We start from the raw sequence: 14,851 nt of genomic DNA, 5'->3' as shown, positions 1-14,851 counted from the left end.
TACACCTTATTACAAAAGAAGGACTTCTTCAAAAGCAGTACAGCCGCGGAGGACCCGGCAAAGATTTGTGTCCGGCCGAAAGTCGCATGAAACTGGCCGACTGACATAAAACGAGTCGAAGCTGGGGACCGTCTACAAGTTGCGTGTTACACAGGCTGAAATGACCAGTCAAGTCACCATTGACATTGTTCACTCTGGTAATGTAATAATAATAATAATGTATTGTATTTATATAGCGCATTTCTATCTAATCAGATACTCAAAGACGCTTCAAAGTGGTTGCATTATTGGTGCGCTCACACATTCACACTGTGGTGGCGGGTAAGCTACTTAATTAGCCACAGCTGCCCTGAGGCAAGGCTGACGGAAGGAAGCGTGGCTGCCAGTGTGCGCCTACAGCCCCTCCCACCACCACCAAACATTCGCCAGTGTGAGCAGCACGGGAGGCAATGTGTGTGAAGTGCCTTGCCCAAGGACACGACCGCCACATGTAATTTGTGGGCGGTTCCTAACCTAAACGTCCGGGTTGACTTTTACTCTGCTAGGCTAAGCTACATGTCGTGTGCTAAGCGCACTTTAGCCCACATTAGGAGAGGCCGCCCACCACCGCCCCAGCCCTGCACGGAATGACATGATCCATGACGTGTTGAGGGTTCTACTCTGATCAGAATTGGCGCAGTAATTGGAGACGGGGATGACTTGCCCCTTTGAAGACGGTCTTTTTCGTGCCCATTGCATCAGCAAACTCCCGTTGAAATGAACCAAGGCGGCTTTCGTGTACGCACGGGATATGTCACCGCGATCACGTGACCAGGATAATGGCGTTCACTACGGTATGTTCTTATTTTGATACTTAATCGGTTTAAAAGAAAATTCGCGAAATAAGATGCCAGAGATATTTGCACTTTTATTCTTTAAACCCAATGCCTAATCCAATACTGGGAAATGAGTTATAAGTCTTGTATCGCTTTAAGGACACGGTTCGGCACAATAAGGGACAAGTGCTTTTCAGTTGTGAATAAAGGAACACATTGGGTGATTTAAAATGAAACTTAACTGCTCGCTGCCGGCACAAAATTAAAGATGACAAATATCTTGTTCCTCAAAAAAGGTCTTCCGTATGAAAAGTGTACCGAACTGTACCAAAAAGTCACATTTGAAATCCTTAGAATGCTTCTCCTGTAAGTGTATATTTAAAGTCATTTCTGGACTACAAGCCGCTACTTTTTCACTTGCATTCAACCCTGCGGCCATTACAAAAGGTGCGGCTTATCCATCAGATCAAAAGGGGGCGCTTTTTAAAAAAAGCGCAAGAGCGTCAGGCAGAGCAAAACAAACCAAGTGAGCCCAAATACAATAGGAGAGACAGACAATTTGTGCCCTCATTATGGAAAATAAAGTAGCGGGAACCCGGTGCTGTAACATTAAAAACTCCTGCGGCTTACAGTCGGGTGCGGCTAATATGTGTAGTATTCCCCAAATGTAGCTAGCACAGCTTATAGTCAGGTGCGTCTTGTAGTCCAGAAATTACTGTACTCTTTCATTCACTGTAGTAATATTGCCAACTAGTGGCCTGGCATGCACATTACAGAAGCTGGGTGTCTTCTCATGAAACTTCACAAACACAAATAATTTTTTTCCCCGCCAGTTTGTCCAGGGGCACCCGTAAACTGAACTTTGACCTCAAGCCAGCGCGGTTGCCTTGTTAGCACTATGCCCCCTCCCGCCATAATGCGAGCGAAGCACTTGGGCAGGCGCCACTTAAGAAGCGTGTGCCAAAGCGGGCCCCCAGAAATCTGTCACATTAACCGACTCTGGTGCTCGCCAAAGTCCCACATTTTTACTGGCGGGATGACAACTTTTTTTCTCTCTTTCTTCTCCAAATGTGGCCTTGACGAAAAAGAAATAGAGAGCACAAAAGGGGGATGCATTCAGCACCTTTCATATAATTGAATCAAGACTAATAAGGGGTTGATGCCGACTCCAATATTTTGCATATTCTAAAAACCAATTTATCATCCAATTAATTAAAAAAATAATGTAATGAACAAAATAACTTATTTTTTGATTCCTTAATGCTTACAACAAGAAAGGAGAACATTTGATTGCATTACTGTACAACAAAGATAGAATCGACCGATTTGTGCTGATTTCTTTTGGTATGTTTGAATGTCATTACTTATATGTCTTGTTTTGTTGTGTGTTGACACAATTTTGGCCAATTTTAAAATAGTTAATATCAGTTGATTAAACAGTCCGGGGCTCTATAATAATAATCATCAATCACTTTACTCAAAAATAAACTCGGCACTTTCCTAAAAATAAGAAAATATTTAAGATGTTATCAGAATATGTTACAGTAAATATGACTGAATATCCACTTGTATTTGATTGTATACATTATTTTGTTTCCTTGAGAATCATTCTCATTTATTTTACTGCTACAGTTTTTCTTTTTATTATATCTAATTACCTGTCTCCGTTTACACACAAGAAAAGCAATTCATGTTTCCTTTCATTTTGTTCCTTTAAGTGAAACAACGGTAACCTTCACTAAGCGGAGCCACGATACCCGTAAGCCAACACTACGACAACACTTAAAACAAACGTTTACATGGAAACAATTTCTGGTGTCTGCTTGAGAATGACAATTTTGGGAAACCGCATATATTCCAGTTCAAGTTGGGAGCAGACTTTGCGAGATGACGACGCCGTCCAGAGCGGACATGAAAAGTCCTCATCTTGTGCAATATGGATGGCGAGGGACGGTAATATGATTATGATTTATTTAGATGGACTGGGAAATCCCCTTCAAAGAGTTTTCACTTCAAGAGTTGCGCCTTCTCCGGCAAAGGTTGCAACATATTTTCACTTCTGCTGCAGTCAGAAACTTCTCAGATGAAAGGAAACTTGTGAAAAAAGTACAGGAAGCCATCAACCGCCGCCCACTCAGCATCAATTTTCTTTTTCTTTCTTTCTTTTTTTTACGGCTGAGAAATCCAAGGTGGTAACTACTTTGAATCCTCCATCTTGTTCTTTTTCCCCTCCTCTTTGAAATTCCTTTCAGACGTCGACTCGGAGACAGAACGACAGCGATTTCCAGCGGGTCCAATCTTGCCGTGAAGAATAGCGCCGATAATGAAGTGGAGGCAGAAGCGGGCGAAAGCTGCCAGAGCTTTGGAGGTGGAACACTGCCTCAGCATATCACATCACAGAATGACTTTTTCCCGTTCTTTTTTTCCCCCCGCTAACAGCCACTTTCTACTGCAGCGCTTCCATTCCGGGAAATAGCGGCGCAATCAAAACTGTCGTAATTTGATAAAAATTCAATCAAGTTTTCTCTTTGAGCTCAGGGGGGAAAAGTTGCTCCGAACTCAGGATGACTTGTCATGCTCAACTTGTCGGCAAGAAAAAACGTTTGACCTTAACGGGTGGGCGCCGATCGTTCTGTTTGAACGGTGATGATCTGGCTTGTCTTTAACACAACTGCAACACATCTCATTATCTGAACGTGAATATGCACACGATAGACATGGCAGCGTCTGTCCGAAAAAAGAAAAATAAATAAAGCCTCTGATTGGCTTGGAAAGTAGCGTGAAAGGGGCTGAAGCAAATGGTTCAATGCTCACACTCATTGACGGCCAAATAAGTCAAAGGCTGGGCTGGAAGTGAAAGAGTTTACCGGTTAAGTAAATCCAGTTTCAAAAACCGTCAAAGACAAATCAGAATATGTTCTGGACTCGGAATGCTAATGCTAAAAACAACGCTACAAATGTGAAGTGAGGTTCTGCCACTGATAATGCATTGGAAGCTTCAACTGTCCCATTTTTGAAATTTATACAATGGTCGTGCGACCCCGATGGCACACAATCGGACCTCTGCAAGTTAGTTGACTACCTAATTGCTTAATTTGCACACTAGCTTTAAAGGCGCAGCTCCTGACTGAAGGATTTGGCTTGACTGCAATGTTATTTAAACGAAACGGCCAGCAGGTGGCAGCAAATATAGGATCAGCCAGTATTATGCAAGAATCTTGTTGTAGAAGAAGAGAAGTCGTCTGTCACTAGCGTCGTCTGTCACTAGCGTGGCGAAGTAGCGCAGAGAGCAGCGGAGAGGAAGTAGAAAATAAGCGATCGGCAGAACGAAACCCTGCAGGATTGCTTTTTGGCTTAAAAAAAAAAAGCATCCTCATCGGCTGATCAAAAAAGCAAGACGGCGCCGGTTGAGTTGCTGCACGACAAGGAATGACGCTTCGTTCGTACGCAACGAGCAACCGTCGAGCGATGATCCACGGCTCGTTTCACTGGTCACGGTTAGGGTTAGCGACCAGCGAAATTTCTTTTTTTTTTATTATGTGCAATAAATTGTTATTTTGCTATTAAAAGCACTTTTTGGAATGTTGTTTGATTGCAGGAAAACATTATTTAGATGTTTGAACTGTCACCAAAGAAAAAATAGTAATGTTAAAGTCCAAGTTGTGCTTGAAATGTTTATTTAACAAAAAGCTTTTTTTTCTAAATTTCTCTCTCTCAGGAATTGGGATTTCGACAAAACTTCGCTATATTCTAACGCTGATAACTAAAGAACAGAAAAAGATAAAAATACACTTCTTTTTTTCTGATCTTTCTTTTGGTATGTTCCACGTTTACATGGCAATAGAACTCAATATTCTGCGGGCCTTGCAAGATCAGTCAAAATCCAGTAAAACAGCCGGGAGTGAAGGGGGTTGCTTCAGTCAAAATGGCTGCGATTCAATGAGTTAAAAACCCACTAATAATTTAAATAATATGCAAATGAGAAAAATATCAAAGGTCTTAATTATATCGGTCGTGCTGCACCTTATGGGAGGCTGACATGATCGCCGCCATCTTTCTGCTTCGAACTTTGCGAACGTAGTAATGGGTTACCTTGTGAAGTGTGCCTTCGAATTTAGGTTGTTGCCTTCTATTAGTTCACCACTAGATGGCACTAAATTCTACACCCCGGCCCTTTAAGAGACGAGGCAAACATCTCGGCATCTTTATGAATATGGCTTGGCCTCATTTTGAAACGCTGAGGTGAATATGGAGAGAATCGCCATTGGAAATGTTTCCGATTGACTCTGCTTTGCCGTTTTCATGTTTGTGGAGAACAATGACAAATCCATCGAGGCGTGACAGGAAGCTTACTGTTATTTTGTACAGCCGGCAAACAGTGGCCGCAATAAATCTTCTGCCGTCACTGCCATCGCTATCTTGGCAGTATTCCTCTTCAGCTTCGGTGACACGTGGGGGTGGGAGTTGCGATGGGGGGGGGGGGGGGGGGGGGGAGAGGATTGGGGTGACCGACAAGCAGATAGATTAGAAGAAATAGTGCTGTCTTTGGAGTAATACAGTGCAGGCGAGATGCAGCAGATTAGGGTGCTGTCGCGGCTTCATTTTCCCTTAAATACATCAGTCGTAGCATGTGTCAGCACAGGCAAAACCGCACTTCCATCATGCTATGGAAAAGTACTTTAACCGCCAGTGACGGGCCAAAGCAGCCAGCCAGAGCTTTTATTTGCTTCAGATATTTCCTGCCTGCCTTTAAACCCCCCCCCCCATGCATTTCCTGATAGGCTTCCTCCACTTTGATTGGTCAAAGGGGCAAGTCGTCCCCGTTTTATGGCGCAAAGGCCATTTTGATGGCCAAACCCCGCTGGTTTCTTTTATGTGCGACTATGCGTCAGTCAGCGTGTTAGCGGCCGCGGCCGTGTCGTGCCCTTCATGTGTTCCAGCCAACCTCGTTTTGACAGATGGCTGTAAAAGTTTTCAGAGAGTTGCAAAAATGGAAATGGTCTGGAATGGAAATAGGCAGCGGCACACGTGAATTTTATTTCAAATCTCCTTCATGAGATACGGCCGCATGGCGCCGCACTCCCTGTTAATTTCCCTCTCACTCTCCTGTTTAAAATTCATGGACTTTCTTATCGTTTTTTTTTTTTTTTTTTTTTTTTAGGGTATAATTATAATTCCCCTGAGTCTGCCAAAGGTGCTTAAAAACTTGATTGAGGGACATCGGCTGTGGATGTTCTCATATAAATGAACACATTGCAGAGCCACGCCGCACGAACATCAGCAATCAGGCAGGCGACTGTCACAGGAGACGACAAAACAACTCATACATGACAATTACGGCATAGTCATTAATGGGGAGAAAACAACACTCATTAAGCACCGAGGAAGGCCAAACAAGATTCATCCAAATCAAACTAAATGAGGACATAAGAGCATCGTAAATTCCTTGAAATCAAGCAGGTTAAAATTAGATTACCGTAAATCACTCAACAGCTGGAAAGGTTCAAATGAGATGAGTATATATTTCACAAAAGGTTTGAAATAAAATTACACTAACTTACCTTAAAGGTTTGCACAGGTTAAAGTAGGAATACTTTAAATTTACCCCATAAGTTGCACTCGTAAGAAATTACAATGATATATGAATATGGTTAAATAAGACAACTGTAAATTTCCCAAAAGTTGCACGTTTAAATAAAACAACCATAAATCCCCAAAAGGTTGTGCAGCCCAAAAAATAAATAAATAAAAAGACCATAAATAAAACAAATTCTGCAGATTAAAATAAAATTGCCATAAATCAGCCGGAAGACCAGCAAATTAATTAAGACTATAAAGTCTTCCAAAATTGCACAGATGTGAAGAAAAGTCCCATAAGTCATCTTAAAGTTTTTGTAGGTTAATACAATTACCGTAATAACCACTAAAGCTGTGCCTACCAAAAAAAATACTATACACCAATGGTTGTGCAGGTTAAAATAAGACTACGGTAAATAGCACAAAAGTTACCCATGTTAAAAGCCAAATAGTCCACGAGTGAAGAGCAAAACGTGGTCTGACCTGTCAAAGAGCTGTCCATGTTGTCCATGCTGGAACCCGGCGTGTGCTCGATTCCTCGGGGGTGCCTGGCTACGTAGCCTTCATCTTCCTCGTCGTCGTCATCTTCCTCCTCCTCCTCCTCGTCCGGCACGTCCGTCTCCAGGTCGGACACCATTGTGCTTGACACGTAGCCCACCGGAGGCGCCGGGGCCAGGGGCGGGAGGGGGCCCACTTGCATGTGCCTGTCGTCAAACGCAGGACTGCTGTCATCAACGCGTGGACGAATGCTGACAATAGCGCTAATTCCACATGCTAACACAATGACTCATTAATTGTGGACGGGACAAAAGCGCATGTTTCGCCAGCCCAACCGCCCCCACAACCCCCCACGCTCGACGTTTGTTTGCGCGGCCTTTGATGCGGCGATGGCGTGTAATTAGCGGCCCTCGTGTTGTCAGAAATGCTCTCCGAGCAACATAGTCATTACTGCGGCCAACATGACATCCCTTTCCTGACAATAACCCCCCCCCCCCCACCCCCACCCCCCACACACACACGACACAAGCGCCGATGAATGCCACACAGGCATTCTTGTCTTGGGCAGGAATGTGTGTGTGTTTGCTTCTGCGTGGAAGCACGGCAGCAAGAGGGCCATTAAACTGAAATGATTAATGGGTTTATCTCCACTGCACACACAGGCGACACAAAGAGTAACTGTTGGAGCAGCAACAGAATCAATCCTGCCGCCGCCGGCCAATATGCGTACATTAAGCGTTTTAAAAGAACACACGTCGTATTTACGCGCGTGCGGGTCACGCGGGTTTCCTTTTTCTTTCTTCTGTATTTAATTGTATGTAGACAATCAGTGGCCCAGCGTACATTTGTGCATCGCGTTGCAGACAGTTTGGTCGTAAATGCTACAAATTGAAGCATGACAGTATTAGAACTGGCAAAATTAATCGACAATTAATTTGAATTAATTGTTCACTGATTTCAGTAGTGCTTCATGAAAGAAGACTGATTATCTTCTGTGTTTAATCAAGATATTTTCAAACACTTGTTTTGGCTGTTTTTTTTTTTTTAATCACTAACAAATACAAACTACAAAATAAACACATCACCGGTTAACAAACAGTAATTGGGGGAAAATGCTTTTATAATACATTTTAATGCAAAATTCAAATGAATCCGATTAGTCTATTAATCGAGTAAATAATCTATAGATTAATTGATTGAAAAAATATTTGATAGTAGTGAAAGCACTAGATAGTGGGTAGGCAGAGGTGAGGCTCATGTTTTGCAATGAAAGATTCCAAAAAAACAAATCAACAAATGTGTATCGATTTTTAAAAACTTTTGTTTTATAAACCCTGCCACCCACCCTAATGAAAAAATTACCGACTACGTATCTGACAAAACGGTCAAACATAATCCGTCAAAAGGAAAAAAGTGGAATGAATGATGATGATGATTAGGGATTTTTTTAGGCCGATGCGATACAGATTTTTGGCAGAAAAAAAATACTGACTGACGATTAATCTGCCGATTATTTAAAAATACATATTTAATTCATAAAATTAGTTTAATGCATCCATGGCGTACACACTTAAGGTGAGTACAGAAGAACGTTGCGATTGAATTCTATTTAAATAAGTCGTTTTTCACACATTGGGAAGAATCTGTGCTTTTGCGTCGTGTTATCTTACCTGTGGTTTTGTGTTCCCACAGCATTTGTGTGTGAATATTCCTTATTTGAAGGAAAAACACTCCCGAAGTCGATGCTAACTACCTGTTAGCATTTGAATGGGATCCTCCCTTTTATTTTAGCATTAGCGCTAGGCTAGCGATGTTTTTAAAACGAAGAATGTTTTGTATTTCAATATACAGTGGATGTAATTCTTAGCGTCGTGTGTTTAGTTTGACAGTTAACTCCAACTGGGGTGTCATTAAACAGCTTAAAGGACACTTAGGGACAACAGAATAACCAGAATCACATACACTACACATTTGCTAGTTGCTAATGCTACGCAAACAAAATGGTGCATTCATGGTACTTTCACAACGTGGGAAACTTTGTTTTTTTTGATGATAACGGGGGGAAACAATCGGCCAATTGGGCCAAATGTTTTGTTTTGGCCGAAGAGCAAAAATGAGCCAATTATAATCAGCGGTCGGCCCTAAGATGATGATGATGATGATGATGTGTTACCATGTCTGCTTGGCAACGTCCATTTGGTAGGCTCGGGTCAGCTCGTCCAGATGCGCCTGGAGCATGGGCTGCATCTCGTCCCGGGGGGACGGGGTGAGCGTGGCCGTCGACTGCTGGCCGAAGGAGACGGCGGCCGGCGAGGAGGCCACCCCCCGGACGGGCGGGGTGGGCACGCGCTCCTCCTCCTCCTCCAGTTCGTCCTCCATGCCCTGGTGGAGGTAAGTCTGTACCGGCATCGGCGGACCCCAGCCGTCGCTCTCGTACCTGACGTAGAATTTCAGGGGCAAAAAAATGGGACTGAAAAACAGAACGTTGGCCAGTGTGGATATTTTGGGGACCCGTAATTGCACAACTTGGAGAAAATGCTGTCATTGGTCTTGACAAATGTGGTATGTAAAAACTGATGAGTTAAAATATATTTTGTCTGACAATGGAAATGCTGACAAATACATTCTAAATTGAACTACAGTCAACCCCCGTACAGCCATTGCAAAATTTTTTCAAATAATAAAAAAAATATCTTCACCCCCCCCCCCCATTTCCCCTTTTTTGGTGGAAAATATATATTGAATGTTTAAGAACCACTGCTTTAAACTAAGCAATTTCATTTTTTTTATTGTAATAATCACATGACTTCAATAGTTAAAGCACGATTAATCGCACATTTTATATCTGTTTTAAATGTACAATAAAATGTACAATAATTTTTTTCTCTCCAACTTTTCATACTTTTGTGAACATGAAACGTGAAAAAAAAAGTTAAACTAATAGAAATAGGGCTGAATTTTTTTGGGGTCATTGATATAGTAATTTCATTATAATTCATAAAATTGAGTTAAAATTAAAAAACTGTACTGTAGAAAAAACAAGTGTCATATTGATTTGTGTTAAGGTCATTTTTTCTGCCACTAGATGGCATAATTGCATTTGTAAAACATTGGTGACATTTTTCTTTTCATATTAAGAGCTATTTAATTTTAACATGAAGTAACTTGTGAATTGTGCACATTTTTAAACACACGTTTTTAAAATTGACCCCAGTCTCCACACATATGAGGACATTTATTACTGCTAAATTTTGACGCGGGCGTGTGTGCTACGCTGAGACAGCAGTACAGGCTTTCCAAGTAAGGGGTGGTCATTAACTCTTTGACTGCCATAAACGTTATAAAACGTTTAGCATAAACCTAGGGAAGGGCGCCGAGGACGTTAAAAGACGTCCCCTATGTTTTTTTTTTTTTTTTTCAAAAACGGGTGCAGGAAAGCCTTGGGCAGCTGTGCTGAAAGTATCAGGCAGATCTGATTAGTCAAAGACTCGTTTTGGCCCCTAGAGGGCAGCGATGACTCTCTTTGCACAAGGTTGGATGGGCCGCCCACCGTGGGCGTCAGTAGAAGACGTGAGGCGGAGCTAGAGTGTTGAGGAGACAATGGCTGATCCAAGCCACAATGGCTTGACCAAGCAACCGGTTACAAGCAGCTCAGCTTGAGCATTTTTTTCAAAGACGGAAAGCATCAATCAATACTAAAAAGCGCATTGATGTCAACGATGATGATGACTCCGAGCTCTACGCCAAAGTTGGAAGCTTTGGCCTGTTACTATCACGTAGTAAGCCTCACCGGCTTAGCGCGGCTAGCGCTGCTAAGGCCGGAAAACGCGCACAATAGCCGGCCGGGTACTTCTGCACAAGCGGACATTCGATCGGGCGATGGAGAGTTGGCATCGACCAATGCAGACTGATGATGATGATGATGACGACGACGACTCCGAGTTTGACGCCAAAGTTGGAAGCCTGGACGTGTTTACGATCACGTAGTAAGCCTCACCGGCCTAGCGCGGCTAGCGCTGCTAAGGCCGGAAAACGCGGAGCTGCACAAGCGGACATTCGATCGGACAATGAAGAGTACCCCGAGTCCAATGCATATTCATCGGAGGAGCGGGTACAGTCTGATCACGGAGAAGACACTGTTTCTGGACTACGATGCCACCATGAATGGAGTGGATAAAATGGATCAGAACATCTACCACTCGGTATAGCAACTGAAGGACGCGAGGAAGCGAGACGTAACACCACCGTAACGTAACCGTAGCATGATCCTGATATTAGACTTGATGACACACTGCAGTATATACTTGCTATTCCCCGGAAAAAAACGGCCTGCAAGAAAGTGGCACACGCGAAGAGGCAATCTGTTGTGCAAATGCTGTTACGTCTCTTTGCACGCAGGAGAGTGTTACAAAAAGAAAAACTGTCGTTGAAACATCCACATATTTGTAAATAGCACCACAGTTGCACACATTTGTAAATAGTTTGCCAAATTGTTGTCAAATTGTTACACTGTTGAATGTAAATAAACGTATTTTGCTATCAAAAAACACTTTTTCATTCTTGGTGGTAGTGTTTTATAGAAGTAAAGCACTATTTAGGTGTTTGTGGCATCATTCATGGACAAAAAGAAGTGTCAAATTCACTAGAATGCATGAAATAATATCGTTTCACTAAAAGCTTGATTTCTCCGTATTTTGGTCCAACACAGGCGAAATTGGGTCAAACTAACCATTTTCTATTGTTGATTACTAAAGAACAGAATAAGGTAGAAACAAACTCTTTTTTTCTGATGAAAGATGAAAGTCCAATCTTTCATTTGGTAGTACGTGTGTTTCCATAGTCCAAACAGAACATTTTCTGTGGACCTTGAAAATCAGTCAAAATGCTTAAATCGGCTGGCACTGACGGCATCCCTTTTCTGAAAACGTCTGGCAGTCAAAGAGTTAATCGCGCGTAAAAAAAAAAAAAGAGTGGCGGTAAAGGAACTTGAAATGAACTCAAAATGAATGCACTCATTTTGAAACCCTTACTTTAAACACAAGAAAGGATGAAAAATACAAACTGAATTTTTTCCAATGTCCTTGTTGTGCTGTGTCTACCGAACTGCAGCGATGCAGTCGGTCTTGGCTAGCTGGCAGCTGCGCTTATAATAGAAGGTAGAAGAAATTTGTCAGCGCACGCCCGCGCGTAGGACATTACACTTTTAATCTGCTGCCATGAGGAGATTCACAGCGCACACTGCACCTCATTTGGCAGCCGGCCTATTAAAAGCAGACGACTGTGCCAGATTGCAAACGGCGAGCAAAGGGACACGGGAGCTGCCGGACCGAGGAAAGCGAGGTGTTGGCGGCACTCAAAAAGGAATATTGACCAATGTTTATCATGTTGCTTCAGTGAAAATGGCTGGGAGTGAATGAGTTAATTCGTTTTAGTACTAGTGTAGTGTTGTTACATGTTGTCTGTGCATTCTTGGACATAATAATTTGACGATGAAGGTTCACTTTATGCCACTGCTCCTTGTTCCTCGCTGCCGATATCAATAGCAGCAATTGGGGAAAACGATCCCAAATATTCAACGTTTCGGGTGTAACGAGATAACGTTCAGTGACATCGCTAACAAAATACAGACAACCTAACAGTTAGCAGCTCTGGTTTGAGTTATTTTCTTAGTTTTCGTTAACTGTAAGAACCTTGCTGGCAACGTGCGACACTTGCTCACTGCAATCTGGAATAAAGTGCAGTACTCGGAAGAAACACGACGACAGAGCTTGAAAAATGTGACGTTGAACTGAAAAGACAATTTGACTGGAAGTGAGGACGGTTTTTGATCTCCACACACAAAGTGACAAGATCTCCTCAAACCTACCCTCCTCCGTCGTGGTGTTCGTTGGGATAGTGGTCCATGTCGGTGCCGGGAAGAGGGTGGATAGGGGGCGGGGGTAAGGGAACATTGGCCCAATTGGAGCCGCTGGCTTTAGTGGGTTTGGAACCGGCTTTGGTCTTCTTCTTCTTTCCTCCTTTACCACCTAAAACACATCATTTCTGTTAGAGAACATCAAAACGCAAGATAAAAACAAGCCACGATCACACAAAAGAATCAAATTCATTTTCGTGCTTCAGAAACGCTGCTTTGAAAATGTCAGTAAAATGGAGCCTTTCAACAAGCTGCTGCCTACACACAAACATTCAAGGTCGCCTGATGAAAAGCATCCTCCCATTGATCGATTGGCTGAAAAGCCGCCGATGATCTCCATAGAAACGGCGGCGAGGAGCCGTCCTCGGACCTTGCCGCTCCACCCATCCCTCACCCTTCCTCCTTTCACTCCCGCAGTGGGAAAAAAAAATGCCACTCTCCCGCATCATCATAATGAATGGCCTGCACAGAGTCGGTGCGTTCCTAATGCAATTCGCCCCCAGTCTATTACTACTTTCATTTATTTTATTACCCAGAGAGCCACTAGCAAACCCCCATCCATTTTCACCCGCATCCTTCCAAAACCTGATTCCGCTCCTGTCCCATCCGTCTTTGTGCAGCTGTCGGCGCCATGTTTTAGACAAGCGTCACCTTTTTCCTCCTCGTGTGTTAAAAACACACTTCAAAGAGCTCGTTTTGTTGTGCTTCTTACACTCGTCTCCCTTCAAGACGTCCCCAGGACATTTTGGGGAAGTCACTTTTCATTTTCAAGCCATTTTCTATGTGTTGAATGAACCTTAGGTTCAGCTCAGTCCTTTAAATGAGCACAAAATGGTAAAAGCTATGCGTCCTATTGAAAACCATTCAAAAGCCTTTTTTTTTTATCCCATCTTGCGTTTAGGGCTGGGGAAAAAAACTTCCCAAAAAATTTGTCGGCACACAAATGTATGCCTTGAGACTATAATGAATCAATCATTTTTAAACCAAATTGCCAAAGTCATTTTTATGTAATATTTATTTTTTATTTTTGGCTAAACGAGTTTCCTGAAAAATCTGAAAAAAAAAAGACTTAGGTGATTATTTTAACTAATTCAATCCCCAAAAAACGTGTAAATACGTTTTTTAATACTTGTCCTCCACTCCCAAAAATACATTTATATGCTTTTAATGTTTATTTTATTTTATGCAAGAGCGTACAGAATGCAGCTTCTGACATGAAGAGGTGGCTTAAAGCAATGGTAGTTATTACTAAAAATGGCCAGCAGGTGGCAGCAAAATATAAGAGATTATTCAGGGCCGTGTTGCAACAAGCTCTTTTTGACAGTGTTTTCACCATGAATGTGAAAATCAATGAAAGTATACGAAGCTATATTATATTGCTAATTGCTGCAAAACGTAAACATATACAAATATAGATTTTCTCCTGATAAAAGAAGAAACTCTAATCTTTCTTTTGTTTGGTAGGTTCTATGTTTTTATAGCAATAGAATACAATATTTTGTGGGCTTGGCAAAATCAGTCAAAATCCAGTAAAACAGCCGGCCGGGAGCGAAGGGGATGGCTTCAGTGAAAATGGCTGCGAGTGAATGAGTTAAGAAGGCGGTGATATATGCGATGCCGGGAACCGTTAAACCCAGTGGTGGCAAAGTTTAGTTTGGCTTTTAAGTGATCTTTTTCTTTTTCTTTTACTCTTTTAATGAATCAAAGGCAGCAGGTCGTCTTCTGTTGGTTTGGCCTTGATGCAAAAGTAAACACGCGCCAAGGAAGCTGCCAATGTTATTGGTAGCTATCCACCAGAACGCTCAACTGCCATCTATGACTGACTTCACGTTGACATTTCCATCAGGCCTCACATGCGTTGCCAGACGCTGTTCAATTAAGATGCGCTCACTCTGAAAATTGGATTCATGCGAGGAAGACTCGAAAGGAAAACACAGTAGAGTGCAGACCAGGTTACGGTTTTCAATTGCATACAAAACAAGATTGCGATTTCAAAGCATGATTTCAATACAAGGTTAGGGGTTAAAGTTATAGTTAGGGCTTCAAA

At 42.4% G+C, this 14,851-nt stretch overlaps 1 protein-coding gene across 7 annotated transcripts in view; it reads right to left on the bottom strand.

Moving 5' to 3' along the window:
* robo2 (roundabout, axon guidance receptor, homolog 2 (Drosophila)) overlaps window positions 1–14,851 on the bottom strand; it is a 364,990-nt gene that overhangs the window by 6,918 nt on the left and 343,221 nt on the right. For all 7 annotated transcript variants that reach the window (XM_086080355.1, XM_086080360.1, XM_086080357.1 and 4 more), the window contains 3 exons: window positions 12,757–12,916; window positions 9,064–9,327; window positions 6,876–7,096 (listed from right to left, as the gene is read on the bottom strand). In XM_086080355.1, the coding sequence (XP_085936481.1) occupies window positions 6,876–7,096; window positions 9,064–9,327; window positions 12,757–12,916 (645 nt within the window). The remainder of the gene's footprint in view (window positions 1–6,875; window positions 7,097–9,063; window positions 9,328–12,756; window positions 12,917–14,851) is intronic.

This window comes from Leptonotus elevatus, chromosome 7 (genome assembly GCF_054856555.1).
Source record: "Leptonotus elevatus isolate MCC_2025b chromosome 7, RoL_Lele_1.0, whole genome shotgun sequence".
NCBI lineage: Eukaryota > Metazoa > Chordata > Actinopteri > Syngnathiformes > Syngnathidae > Leptonotus > Leptonotus elevatus.
This window is presented reverse-complemented; position numbering and strand designations above follow the sequence as displayed.